The sequence below is a fragment of the Periophthalmus magnuspinnatus genome, chromosome 21 (genome assembly GCF_009829125.3).
Source record: "Periophthalmus magnuspinnatus isolate fPerMag1 chromosome 21, fPerMag1.2.pri, whole genome shotgun sequence".
In the NCBI taxonomy this organism is placed as follows: domain Eukaryota; kingdom Metazoa; phylum Chordata; class Actinopteri; order Gobiiformes; family Gobiidae; genus Periophthalmus; species Periophthalmus magnuspinnatus.
Window position 1 is genome coordinate 23,058,056 of NC_047146.1, and position 13,907 is coordinate 23,071,962.

General features: G+C 39.4%; 1 protein-coding gene across 1 annotated transcript; it reads right to left on the reverse strand.

Annotated features, from left to right (window-relative positions):
• Nucleotides 1-343: 343 nt before the first annotated feature.
• vgll3 (vestigial-like family member 3) lies at nt 344-3,725 on the reverse strand. Its single transcript, XM_033987004.2, has 3 exons — nt 3,240-3,725; nt 1,854-2,181; nt 344-1,417 (listed from the first exon to the last, which is right to left on the reverse strand). Exons 1-3 carry the CDS (start codon nt 3,336-3,338, stop codon nt 840-842), a joined length of 1,005 nt encoding a protein of 334 aa, XP_033842895.1. The 5' UTR covers nt 3,339-3,725; the 3' UTR covers nt 344-839.
• Nucleotides 3,726-13,907: the final 10,182 nt, after the last annotated feature.

Genomic DNA, 13,907 nt, shown 5'->3' on the forward strand with positions numbered 1-13,907 from the left:
ATAACAGTTTAGCTTTCCTATATAGCTAGAGTCTCTTCATAGACTGCCATCAACCTGATAATCTGAGGAGAGAATATGGGCTTGTTTAAAACTTAAGCTCATTGGAATGACAAAAATGCTGGACATGAGTTTTCCTGAACTAATAAAGCCAGCTGAGTGATAGTACCAGAGAATATATTGGCAGCGTATGAAATTATGTAAACCCTATGTTATGCATGATAAGTTACACAACACCGTCCTCCTCCACAGCACGGATCTCAATGAATTAGCTTTTAAAAATAGCCAGGAATTTACTTGGAAGTTAGTTTTGCTCACATTCTTTGGGAATGAAATCATCCAACCGTTATCCAATTTAGTTCAACAATTTATTACTTAGACATACTGTAACAATATTTACAAATTCTTCAAATGCAAAAAAGGGAAAAATCATCAGTCGACATTTAAACAGAGATACTCCAGCAAAGTCATTTAGCACATTTACAATAATAACCAAAAACAAATAGTCAAAATCAGGCTCTTGAAACAGAACTTTATCACACAAAATGCATTAAAAATAAATTTGGTTGTAAAGTTAGTAGCTTTCTTGGCAGTCAACAGTTCAAATCAACAAGCCTGAGTTTTTCTCCATAAGAAATAGTGTGAACAGTGCAATACTTTTGAGTCTACAGTAAGCGTACTAGTATCTACTTTATACATACAGTGCTGGTGTTGCAACCACTAAAGCTTCATAGTAGGTCCCTTTGGCATCAGTTATGAACTCTGGTCAATGTCCTTTTAAAACCAGATTTTAGCTTTGGTTTGAGCTGCAAAATCAAGAAACAATGTCCATTTTGGTATTTTTAGGGGAGCAGACGAGAGCTTGTTGAGAGCTGGGGCATTCTGGCATATGCATTGGAATCATACATCTCCAATGATCCATGTATGCTGGTTGGAGCCCACGAAATAGGCGTGGCTGGGCTGCTAGCGTCCAATTCCGTTTTGACTCCTTCGCTGAGTGGACTTGAACTGGCCGAAGGCTGGCTCTGGTTTCTAACGCTAGGCAGCAACAGCGGGCTGAACCTGGGGTCTATTGTTGAAGTGTGAGCGGGGTACGGGTGAAGCATTGGGTGATGGTGAGGATGGCGAGAGTGCATGGTGTTGCTGTGGGAGTGGGTATGGTAGACATCCTGGACATTGGGATAGGAGGAACTGGTTTGGGGGTTAAGGCTGTATGACCAGGAGTCAGCGAGGGTGGTGGGTGGAGGAGGTGGAGGAGGGAGGCTGCTTTGGGAGAAGACGTGCCCAGTCCAGAGAGGGCCTTCTGGGGGGAAGGAGATAGGGCTGGAGGAAAAGTCTGGATGCACTGGGATACTGGATTGGGAGGGGCAAGAGGAGGTCCAACCGGAGTGGGTTGGGGACTCGAGAGGAGAAGAACCATCTGGAAAGACAGGAGAGAGAGAAAGAGTTATCTACAACATTTGGTTTATAATGTAATTACTACTACTGTTACTACTTTTTTTGTTCCCCATTTTGGCATCTGTCTCCTACTTTCTCCCATCAATTTAGAGCACATTATCTGCTTGCAAATACACACTGCATATTTGTTTGATTTAAGTGCAGTTTTTTAAATTTAATACTTCATCCTACTAAAATCCTATGCATTTATCCAGGCTTGGGATCAGCACTAGAAAACGTGCAGCTAGCCTATAGAACTAACTACTTTACTGCCATTGTCAACAATTCCTTTGAAGATACATGAGACAACTTGAAGTAAGAAAGATGAGAGATTGTTTATTTTTTACACGCAGTCAAATACGCAGTCACCAATTATTTGAATGTGTTCAAATGTGTTCAAAAGTACTTTGCATGCCCACCTTTCCATGCTCCTGAAGAGGTGGATGGGGTTGGCTGTGTCACTTGCAGTGGCTTGCTCTCACTGCTGAAGCTGCTGGCCTGGCTCAGAGCTCTCGAGAAATGTTCATCCACTACATCCCCGATTTCCCCTCTGAAATAAGTGAACAAAACGCAGCGGGCACTCAGATACTCTGCCTCCGCTGGCTGGTTACTGTCCTTCAGGTCCGTGTCCAAGGGCGATCTGCGAATAGAGGCCTGGCGGTGAAGGTTGTGAGGCAGCATTGCTCTAGATCCAATAGACTGTTGTTCCATACACTCCTGCATCTTGTTGTAGACACTTAGCTTCCTCTGCAAAAGACACAACACAATTTTTAGCATTATGATTCAAGCCAATCTTGTTTGACTGAAGCGAAATATGTGTTGTTCTAGCATCTTTGAGAAAATAATCTTCATGGTAAAACGTGGCAGTGTTTGGGCATCTCGGCTTGGAATGCTGTATGGGAAAACTGGGATAACTAATAGTTTTCTTTCATTAAAATTGAACTCAAAATGATCATTTCTTTGATTTAGTGTGTGTCATTAACTTGTATTTTGAAGTGGGAAAAAGATCAAGTTTGATTTTTGCTATACAGTTCAAATGTGACTATATTGCTTTTTGGGAGTTATAAATGCCGTTAGACATCCCATTGTAATATAAATTAGTTATGGTCAGGGAGATAAATAAGTCTATTGTTTTTAATTTAACTTTTTTCCTTTGTTATCTTGAGTTCATCAGTTCTCCTAATGAATATGTATTAGTTTTTCCCATGCCACATTCCTATCCCTTGTAGTGCTCTCTCTGCACATTCCTAGGTGACGGGCGGGCTGTCATTACATCACCGTTTGACTGCAGAATTAATAGTTGTGTGTCATTACGCCTGACCTGAGGCCAATACAAGACTTCAGACTGGAATCTAAACACTGAGAACTCAAGTGATTGGGGGTGTGTATTCAAATACCAAAGTCAGCCAATACTGGAAAATGCTATGACTAATGGTTAATACATAAAGGGGTGGAAAAACACTAGAAGCAAGTACAATTTTGGCCTATTATTTCTCTCAGGCGAGTTGGTTAAGTTGTTTAAGAAATAACAAATAATTAACATATAATCACTATTGAATTGTAAGTTTTAAATGTGCTATGAAACCACGTCTTAAACAACTATAAATGGAAGAAAAAGCTTGCCAGCTTTAACCGTTACTTGGGTAAGTTTAGCTTGAAGAATTGCTACAAACATGTGTCAAAAACGCTAAAATTAATCGCAATAACATAGTTTGAATAAGTCGTTTAAAAAGGTTGTGGATACCTTCATTCAACTGTAAAGCAAAAGAAACTTAAAGAAAGTTGGAAAAGTTAGTGCGTCTCACCTGTTGCTGCTGGTGGTTGTAGTACGTCGCCTTGTACGCAGCGGCCGGGAGGTAGTGCGCTCCATAGCTTTGATGGTACATCACATCCAGGCAGCTCATAGCGGAGACCGAGAGAGAGACGAGGGAAACGCGCGCAACACGAGCGGGGGCGACTCTCCCTGAGACTTCACACGGGCTGTGGGCTCCGGGCCGCCGTTGCCTCCATATATGCCCAAACACATACAAAAGCCATGTCGGGCAGTTTGCATAGAGACAATGCGCCTCCAGCTGTGCGCTCTTCTACGCACCACCCCGGGCCTCAGAATGGGCCAGAGCGCAATGGTGTATCCGAAAAAAATCTACACTGACAAGTTTTGAGGCAGTCCCTGATTGGATAAGGATTGTTTCTCTGTGCTTTAAGGGGAGTTATATTTAGAAAAGGGACGCGGACTGTTACGCACGCCCACGAGGGAAGGGCCTGCAATCTGGTACAGTTTAAGCGCAAATTCCACGTGCCAAAAGAATTTACAAGACTACAGTTTTCATTTAAATAAAACCCGATCCATTCTCAAAGACCAAGATTACGTTGAGGGTGGACAAAAGCAAAAGCAGCCTCATATTCTGATCCAGAATTGAAGACTTGAAGTTGGCCACAAGTGAAAGTGCGACAGGTGCGCATACGCGCACAATTGGTGTTGCTGGTCTTGGCTTAAAATAAAGATTGATATCGTCATTGCACCCAGATTGCTATTTGACTGCTCTAAATCTCGTGAGTAATTCACACGCCATCAAATCATATTTACATTGCTGTCTATTATGTGTTACGATTTTCCTGATTGAAGCGGGCTGCTGCTGAGTTGAGCTTTTTGCTGCCACCTGTTGGCGACTGCAATAAAGTACACAAGACTCATAGTTAATTCTGGAAATTTGTCAAATTAATATTAAATTATCTCTGTGTTGATTTCAAAGCCAACAAACATTTTCAACAAAGCCCCGAATAAAAGTCTGCAATGCCTTTTCTTTTCCAGAATGCAGACATATTCAATTGCATCTATTGCAACTATACAGTTATTACATTTGAACAGGGCAACATATGGTAATAAACTATCCAAAAGCTGCCTTCAACCACACTTGTATAGGTGTTTAAATAAAGTTTGCTTTGACCATACATCACTCAAGTGTTGTGACCTGCATTTCTTGTCCTGACAGGTGCCTAGACACTTGGACAGCATCAGCAGTTGTTCAGGTGAGTGATGAAGATGGCGCAGTCCCCATCTAGTGCTCTGTCTGAGCACATCACAGACTCCAAATCCACTTCAGCACAGAGGCAAAAGTGGGCCAGTGGAGCACTCACAAATGCCCTGAGACAAACAGGAAGTACATCAACAACACAATTTTTTTTGGAGTTTTCAAATACACACACACAACATAAGAGAGAGTGGCAGTGACTGGACCTGCAGGCGTCACACATCTGGAGCAGTCAGTGCTTCCCTCTCAGTGTCTTGATAAGGCAAAGGCCGTAATTAGTACATTTTTCAAAAGAGGAGAGAAAAAGAAGAGATGGGATTGGAGAACTGTTTCCTTTTCTAGCGGGGAAATACCTCATAGAGTGAACGATCTAAACCATCTTAAACTCTCCCAGTGGTACAAAATTAGGTCACAAAATATGCCCAAATGCCAGTGGTGCAGAAAGTAGGCTATGTGTGTTAAACCTATATAGCTACACTTATTAATAAAGAAGACTTAATTAATAATGAACAAATGGTTCATTAAGAATGATTCAGGCTTAATTCAGAAGTCCACTAAACAGTGTACTGACCGGGGAGTCCATTATTCTACTGCAGGACTTCAACTCCCACGAGCAACGATGGTGACCCCTGGAGAGGGGTGATTAGGAAGAACAGCCTCCCTGATCTGAACTGGAGCGCTGTTCTGTTGTTGACATTCTGTGACACACTTTGTCCACAATGAACACCATGTTCAAGCATCAGGAGTCCTAGGCCAGAGGTTGATGATCAACTTTTTGTTGTGTCATCTGACCTTCAGCAGCTTGTCTTGGACACTTGGGTGAAGAGAAGGGCATTGGATACGCTGGCATAGGAGGAAGCTGAAAAGACCTGTATCGTGAGGGTCTGTTGGGAATGTCTGGCAGAGCCCTCTGTCAGCAGGGTCTTCAACTCACTCCCAGATCTCGAGGGAGGCTAAGGATATAGAGTCCGAGTGGGCCATGTTCTCCACCTCTATTGTTGGTACGGCCGCTTGTAGTTGTGGTCGCAAGGTCTGCGGTGCTTGTGATGGGAGCAACCCCCGAACCCGATGGTGAACACCGGAAGTAAGGGATACCATCGTCTTGAAGAAGGAGTCCTATTGAGCCTTGCTGACTTGTGGGTCTCTCAGCTGGCTTGGGAATGCTTTGAGGTCCCACTAAAGAGCTGGAGGAAGTATCTAGGGTTAGGGAAGTCTGGAAGTTCCTGCTTAGACTGCTGACCGGACCAGATAAGTGGAAGAAAATGGATAGGGTAGAAATAGCCTAATTACTTCATTAAGGGGTTAGGAGTATTAATCCATCTAACCTCACTCCTAACCCCGTTAATGGGCTATTTGCCGATTATGAATTAAGTATAACTTCATGGTAATTAATAGGTATTATAAAGGTAATAAATTTTTTGTTTTTACATTTTCATTTAGACCTTTTAAAAATGTCTAAAATTGCCTTTTAAAAATACATTTCAAACTATAAAATCTGTCACATCCCATCTACTTTTGAATTAAAGAAATGCCAGGTTAATCAGTGTTAAACATGTTTAATTTCCACTCATGTTGTTTTTACTAATTAAACTGGTAATTTGAGCCTGCGAGGCATGTTGCAGAGGCAGGTGTGTAGATAATGTGGCCTCACATTAAGCAGTGTGCAGCATCAGGAGTTCAGGGAGGTTTGTGTTCAGTGTACAGCCTCACAGGAGCTTGCACCTGTCTGAACCTATCCCTGTGCTCAGCTGATGGGGCTGTATCAGCAGGATCACAATGAAACTCTGGCAGGTGCAAAACACACAAATGCAAGCTATCATAATCTGATGCAGGATTCTAAAAGTGTCTCTTATCCAGAAGCTTTTAAATGACAATAAGCAAGCTGTATGGAGCAGCTAAAGCCATTGACACAGTTTTTAAGTCAGATGCCCTTCCTGACTGCCAGTAGTTCGTATCTTTCGTATCTGATGCCCTTTTGTTGCATGTTTAAAGCAGACGGTGCATATTACAGGGAACATTTCTTCACAGGTGTTGATTTGTACATAAAAATAAAATGACCAATAATGAATGCAATGATGACTAATACAATGATAATGAATTTAAAGTTAAAGCATATATTTTTATGTCCCTATGCAATTTGTCCTGTGCATTAGACCCGTCCTTCAGTGCCATCAGGGCAACCTGTCAGGAGCAGTTTAGTTAGTTTAGTTTAGTGTTAACATTTACTTTCCATCTGCAGTCCCTGGTAGGATTGGTCGGGAAAACCTTAGTTTGAGGATTTGTGTTTAAAACAGTGGTGAATAAAGTACTCAATTTGGTTACTTAAGTAAAATGTACAGATACAGAGGCAAAAAAGTTATGCAAGTAACAGTAAAAGTATCTCATGAAAAAACAACCTAAATAAAAGTATTAAAGTACCCATTTAAAGATGTACTTTTAGAGTAAAAATTAAAAGTATTTCACACAGATTTTGATATTTATATTTTGGTCAACAGTTGTAACACGAATCAGTTTTTTTTTAACTTTTCTTATGAAGCTTGAACTTGAAAACTTTAGTTAGGATGTTGCCACAAACATGGTAAAAATAACCCCTAAAATCATATGAAAAGTTCTTTTCAGTCCAGTAAAAAATTTAGTGATAAAGAAAGTACAAATACCTGCTCTCACATGTAGTGAAGTAAAGGTAAAAAGATAAACTTAAGTACAATTTTTAGGTATCTGTACTTTACTTTATGTACAGTACTTTACTACTTGTACTTTGTACCTTCCACCACTGGTTCAAAATACAAATGAGTGTAATTATGTATTACACAATTTTTAGAATCAACACATGAACGCACAGAGATTGACATTTTCACATGCGGAACAATACTCAATAAATAACATTGTGTCTTAATTGCCCATTTTCTTTGTCATACTTCTTACTCAACCAGGTCTGAACATTCACACTAATTGATATAGCATACAAACAATATATTTCCATGAGTCATTTAACTTTTCCCATTTACCTGAACTGAGTGAAATATTGTTTCTCACATTAAATGATCTGAGCGCAGTTGTCCTGTATCCTTGGTGTACATGAGTGCTTACAGAGAGGGCAGATGGAGGGGGAAGGGTTCGCACATTAAAGCCTAATTAAAGTGTCATTAGTGCTTCTTCCATGTGATGCAACATGAATATAATTTTTTTTGTACACTAATAAAACTTGTGCCTAATTTACACTCTCAAGTATTCTATTCATTGTAGTGGGACAAAAACAACACGGAGGGTGGATTCATTTGCCTGTGTGCTGCTGGTCTAATGAAACAAAGACTCTCATTTGTAAGTTAATGGGTACATTTCCATTTCAGCTACAAGGAAAAAGTGATTTGTTAGAAGAAAAGCAACACTCTCTCTGTATTTTCACTATGGCTTAATTGTTTCAGCTTTAAATATATACTCACTTTTGAGTGAGCTGAGTGTGTTTTGTGTAGTGCAAGTTTTAGTGAGATAAAGTAAAAGCAGTGAATTCTAAGACAATTTGTGAAACTGATGTAGTAAATATTTAAATATAACTAACACCAAATAAGTATATAAATAAAAAGAGACAGTATATTTCATCATATATTCCCCATATATATGTTTAATCTGTTGCAAACACTTCAGTTCTATGTACATTTAATGAACATCAGATATTTCAATAGGAAACAACTGACATATACATTTGTTTTCAGATTACATTTCAACATTAAGTGCATCTTTGTTAGCCAAGAAAACGCATTAAACCCAAAACTAGAAACTAACCTGTCCCTGGATTTATCTTTGGTATTGCCTCATGGCTATGGTATTTCAGTGGTTTTGGTTCACTTTTTAAACAGAAATTAAAATAAGTTGAATGATATTCTTCTTAAAAAAGACTTGTGTGCAGTACTTTTTATGTGTGTGGGTTAACAAATGAGAAGTGGATATTCACCTCTATTTTCTATGTGACCTTATTCAAAAAGCCTATAATTAGTGTCTAAATGCCTGGGTTTTAGCCGGACTCTGCGCTGTTAAAGATAATGAAATGCGTACAGTCTGGCGCAGGAAGTTAATGAATTGACTTTGCCCAAAGATGTGGTCATTTAAACATATGAGAAACCACTTACAAAGATACAGCACCTCCTTATGGGGTCAACATGGGTGACAATTTTGGTTTAAAACAAAACTGGTTTAAATTAGCTCTTAACATCCAAAGCAAAACCATTGAAAATTACAAACTGCTATTCTTTGCGCAGTAGCTTTTGGTTATAATGAAATTCTGCTGTGTGAAACTGAAAAAGTCGAATATATTGCCGTTATCTGTAGAAGGAGTAAAATCCAATCATATCGTGTTTCATTTTTATGGAAGTGCCACAATAAGAAATAGATGATAAAACAAGATGTGCAGTGTCTCCTGGATCCCATCCGCTGTCGGGCTGTAAAATACTGTATCCGTGTCTCTCTTATGACAAGCATTACTTCTCAGCAATAAAGATAGTGGGAATACATGCTGTTTCTCAATACGAATAAGACATGTCCTGAGATCAAAGGAAAATTTGAGGACTGAAAATGTGGTGACAGCATTGTTAATTAATGAAAAATATATGACTTTAGGCAAACTAGAGCCATTCTGAATACAGGAAGAATACATCACTTATCAAAGTCAATCGTGAGACTGGATTATGTTAAATACATCAGAATACAGATTGGGAAAATCAAAAAATCTGACTGAAATGCATAAACCAAAAAATAATTACATTAGCATAGATCTAATACGTGTGAGAGTCACAAGCTTCTGTAATACTGACCCAAGCCCATAGAATTAGCACTGATGGTGATGACAATCAGATGTAATATATAATGAACTGTTTAACTGCGTCTCTCTCTGCATATGATGTTTTACAAGTGTCTAATTAAACGTGTCCCTCATTGATCTGATATGTCCCTCAGCTTGTCCCTCCTCTGCCTGGTGAAGCACTCGTCCTCCGATGCCCTTCTGTTGTAATGACTCTAATTCCCCCATGTTAAAGTGAGTGCGCCACTCCCCTACTGGGACCACCCACCTAGTGTAGTGGTCATACCTGCCCTGGGGCGAGGGGGGCCGGAGCATACACACACATGCACACACGCACACTTTTCTGCTCCGGTGCTTGTAGGATGCGCGTGTAGACAGATTGGTCCCCTTAGGCACAAGGAACCTGTGGATAAAACACAGTGTCACTGGACCGAGTAGGAGCATCTGCCTCGCACAAAATTGGTGCCAGCAGCAGATTTAAACAATAACATATTGCTGTTTGACCTCAAAACCTACTGCGTGTGTGTGGAGCGAACACCTGCTCTGAGCTTCATCTGCATCTCTGTATACAGTATGGGCAGGTATTTATCACACTGTAGGGACTAAAATTGGGGAAATGGATTTTTCCTCATAAAAATCTAAAGAAAATGCCCCAGTCGCTACAAAAACTTAACGTAGCGTACATAGAACAGGAACAAGAATATATGTTATAACTCAATATTTACAAAAAAGTCAGGTAAATTCTTATAATTTTATATATATAGGTTGAATTAAAGGTTCTATATTATACAGAATTGACTCTTGTAAGGTTTAGTCATGTTATAATGCTCATCAAAAACATGTCTGGAGTTGTGTTTTGTATCATTCACACTTGTCTGAGTAATCCCCTAATATGGGCTCTTTAAGTTTGGTAAGGACTTAGGTTAAGGTTTGTTAAGTAGTGACCATGGTTAAGACTAGAATCAGTCTGCAGGAACTGGAATGTCCCCAAGAAACATAGAAACCCAACATATGTGTGTGTGTGATTGTGGTTATATGAGAGACTGTGGGAGGCTGGGGAGGTGAGAATGGTAGTGATGATGAGCAAACACTACGGGGCAGAATAATCTCTCATTACCCGCAATTCCCTGGTGCTGCACTGGCGGTGAGTGTGTCAGGATTGGTCTCACGGGCAGGAGCATGGGGAGGAGTCACTCAGTCGATTTATTGGATGGTCCCGAAGCAGTCCCAGACCTGCTCCTCCTGTGGCTCGCACCATGCTCATGTCCCAGAGTCCTGCTGCGTCCATATGTCGTCTGAGAGACAGGAGACTGCTGTTAGACTACTAGTCTTACTACAAGTGAAGAAAAGACCTCACAACTTTCAACAATACATTGACATTTATATGCATTCTATTAGATAACTTATGAATAGTAGGTAGGTAGGTAGGTAGATATATTATACTTATCATACTTTTCTGGTCTGTGTTATGATGTTGTTTCCTCATCAAAAACATACCTGGAGTTGTGTTGTTTCATTGTTTGTTTGATTGACACATGTTTAATGCACAAATCTTGAATGTTTAGTTATTGGGTTCTTCTCTCAAGCAAAAAACACTCTGTTCCACCTGATGATGTCATGTGGTAATACAGGAAGTGCTCCACTGTGTTTTTAAAGTCCACACACCTTCACTAGAATCATTTGGATGATTTCAGCCCTGGAAGTGTCAGTCTCTACTGAACAAAAGGGAAAAAGTAGCTGTTAACTTGAAAACTACCACTACATGCCATCACAAGGCCCAACAGAGCATTTTGAGGTTTGAAGATGTAAATGTAATAATGCAGGGTTACTCAAGCATGTGTGAATGAAACAAAACACAGCTCTAGGTATGTTTTGATAAGGCAACAACATTATAACATAGCTTAAAGCTCACAAGAGTCAATTTTGTGCAATATATGACCTTTAAGTACTCACTAAATCAAGACACATTTGGTCTGTCTTCTACAGTCGGCAAACCCTATGCTTGAAGTGTGTAATTTGCATGTATAATGCATTATTTATTTATATGTGCATTTTTATTTTGTGAGCATATGCCTTCAATTGTTTTGGGGATTGCAAGAGTATGTGTAACTAACTAAATAACGGTACATTCACATATGATTTGGTGTTAAGTTTGTGTCATAATATAGATTTGGTTTGGTTCGGTCACACTCACCGGTCTCGCTAACTCTATATCAGGTCTAAGTGATTCCTCATTTTTCTTCTGTACTGTCACCTGCCTCCTGTCACCTGTTCCTTGTCTTTTTTCTTTGTGCTTTTTTAGACATCTCTCTCCATCTGTGCATCTGAAGTATCCATCTATCAGAGTGGAGTGGGCCACATAAGTCCCTCCTCTCCCATCACAGCCTCTTCACTGGAGTGTGTTTGCATACACACATATTTCAGCTATAGTTACATGTCAGAGCTGCAGCCATCATCATATCTTACACTCTTATGAGCCAGATTTATGTTCAATATAAATGGGAGGAGATATGTGAACAAAATAGGCCTGCGGGGGGAACGGAGGGCATCACCAGTACAAATTATACATTGTATGGCAATGATGTATAATTTGTACTGATGATGCTCAATGGAAAACATAATGTAAATTTATATCAATATTGCATGGCTTTATAGTGCAATAAGTAAGTTTAGTGGTTTAAACAGAAAATCTTGCATTCCTATTCCACTGATCAAGCCAGTCATGCCACAATTAGAGCCAATGTAGAAAAAAATGCCACCCTCTTTTCCTCTGTCCATTGATTTGCGAAGAGTAGAGGGGGAACAGTTGTTACATGGGGGGTAGGATTAGTGCGATTTGGGAGAAGATACCTCTAAGCTGAGTGACTCCATGTGTTTTATAACCAGGACTCCCACTGATCGGACTTAAACTCATTTCACACATGAACGTCCTGCTCTGCACCAGTCTGCGCTTAGTGCTTTAACATTACACATCCATACGCCCCAGGACATGAGAGGAAAGCAGAGACAAGTGGAGGCAGTTTTACTTTAATATTGTACTTTTGGTGATACTGTCTCTGGTGTCTTATTAACATCATAGCATCACAAAAAAGGCAATTTTTTTAATTACAGAATGCACTGCAGACAATACTCTCTCCTTTTGGTTTTTCTTTCCAGAGTAACATAACAACAACAATGCAAAAGCAATTTAACCTGGCTTGGGACTAATACAGAGGAATAGTTTATGGCTGTTTGAATTATCCAACCTCTTAATTTAATGCAATTGAAGTGATTTAATGTACCTATGGTTTTCAGCATCCTGTTAATAGTGACATTTTGAGGCTTTAATTCAATACAAATACAGTTGATTTATCTGACTCTGCATTAAATATTTGCAAATTATTGTTCATAAAACTGTATGCTAAATGTTAACATTACAAAAAGAGAAAATGGCTCATTTATACTGACTTGAAAAATGTAGTCCTCATAGCAGAATTTATGGATCTAACTGCAGCCTTAATGCACCACATTTCCTCTTATGTTATCTTAACATGATAAATGCCTGTTAAACCGCAGTCTGCTGCCCCTATTAGAATATGCATGCCTCACATATGCACACTAGGCTAACAGTGAAAGACTTGGTACCTGGACCCCATGGGTGCTTCAGGGCAGATTTATCACCACGGGGGCCCCTGTGATGATGAGACCGTTTAGTGGAGGTCCCCGAAGTGCTCCACTGATTAGTGCCAAACATCTTCCCTAATAACCTTAACAAGAACTACGCCTCAGGACCGAGCACTGCTCTCCATGGAGAGGGAACAGCGCTATAGGCTACCCATCCTCAAAGTCACCTCCTTATGTCTTTCCCCAACTTCTAATGTTGGGTTATTTTGGGGCTAAGATTCTCTCCTGTCTCTCAGTGCACAAATAAATTGAGTTGGTCATGGTTCAATAATGCCACATAAAGTCAGCAGCAAGATGGAACAAGACAATACTAATGTATGAACAATGATAGACAATAAACCACACAGCCCCCTGGGAAGAAGGGATGGGGAGGAAACAGTGGAGTAGGGAGTGATATTAGGAACCAAGGAAGGAATTTATAGACAGCTATTCGTTCCAGGAAGTAATACAAGAAGTGAACATCTGGTCTGATATCTGGCATAGTTGTATGTCTATAAAATATAATCGCCAGCGGATGTTATCAGAATAGTACCACATGCAAAAATGTCTTTTCAGCTTGGCTCTTTTTAATTTTCTTTTGCTGTCAAAGCATGTAGATGCTATAGGCTACATGATTTCAAACATTGTATATTATATTTTCTGTTCCATTTTTAGCAAGAACAGTAACAATTATAATATTGTAGAATAATATACTGATTGATTGATTAATTAATTAAGTAAGTAATTAATTAAGCTCTTATTGCTAAGACTAGACTAAAGGGTTGTAATTTGCAATAAATAGCCTATTCTGTAAGTCTCATTTCTAAATAAATATTTCCCTGTTGGCTACCTTTAGCTATTATCTTTTTTCTTTATTAGTGAAGATGACCTTAAAGATAATCATCTATATTGCCCCAAAAACAAGAACGCAAAGAGAAAAGCAACGATAAACATAAAAAAAATAAAAATAAATCTGAAATAAATTTGAACTATTCTATTTATGT

Excerpts from the sequence above, each read along its gene's own strand:
- vgll3 (XM_033987004.2), bottom strand. The coding sequence starts at position 3,338 with ATGAGCTGCCTGGATGTGATGTACCATCAAAGCTATGGAGCGCACTAC. Across the intron at positions 2,182-3,239 it reads ACAACCACCAGCAGCAACAG|AGGAAGCTAAGTGTCTACAA; the intron begins GTGAGACGCACT and ends TGTCTTTTGCAG. Across the intron at positions 1,418-1,853 it reads CTCTTCAGGAGCATGGAAAG|ATGGTTCTTCTCCTCTCGAG; the intron begins GTGGGCATGCAA and ends CTGTCTTTCCAG.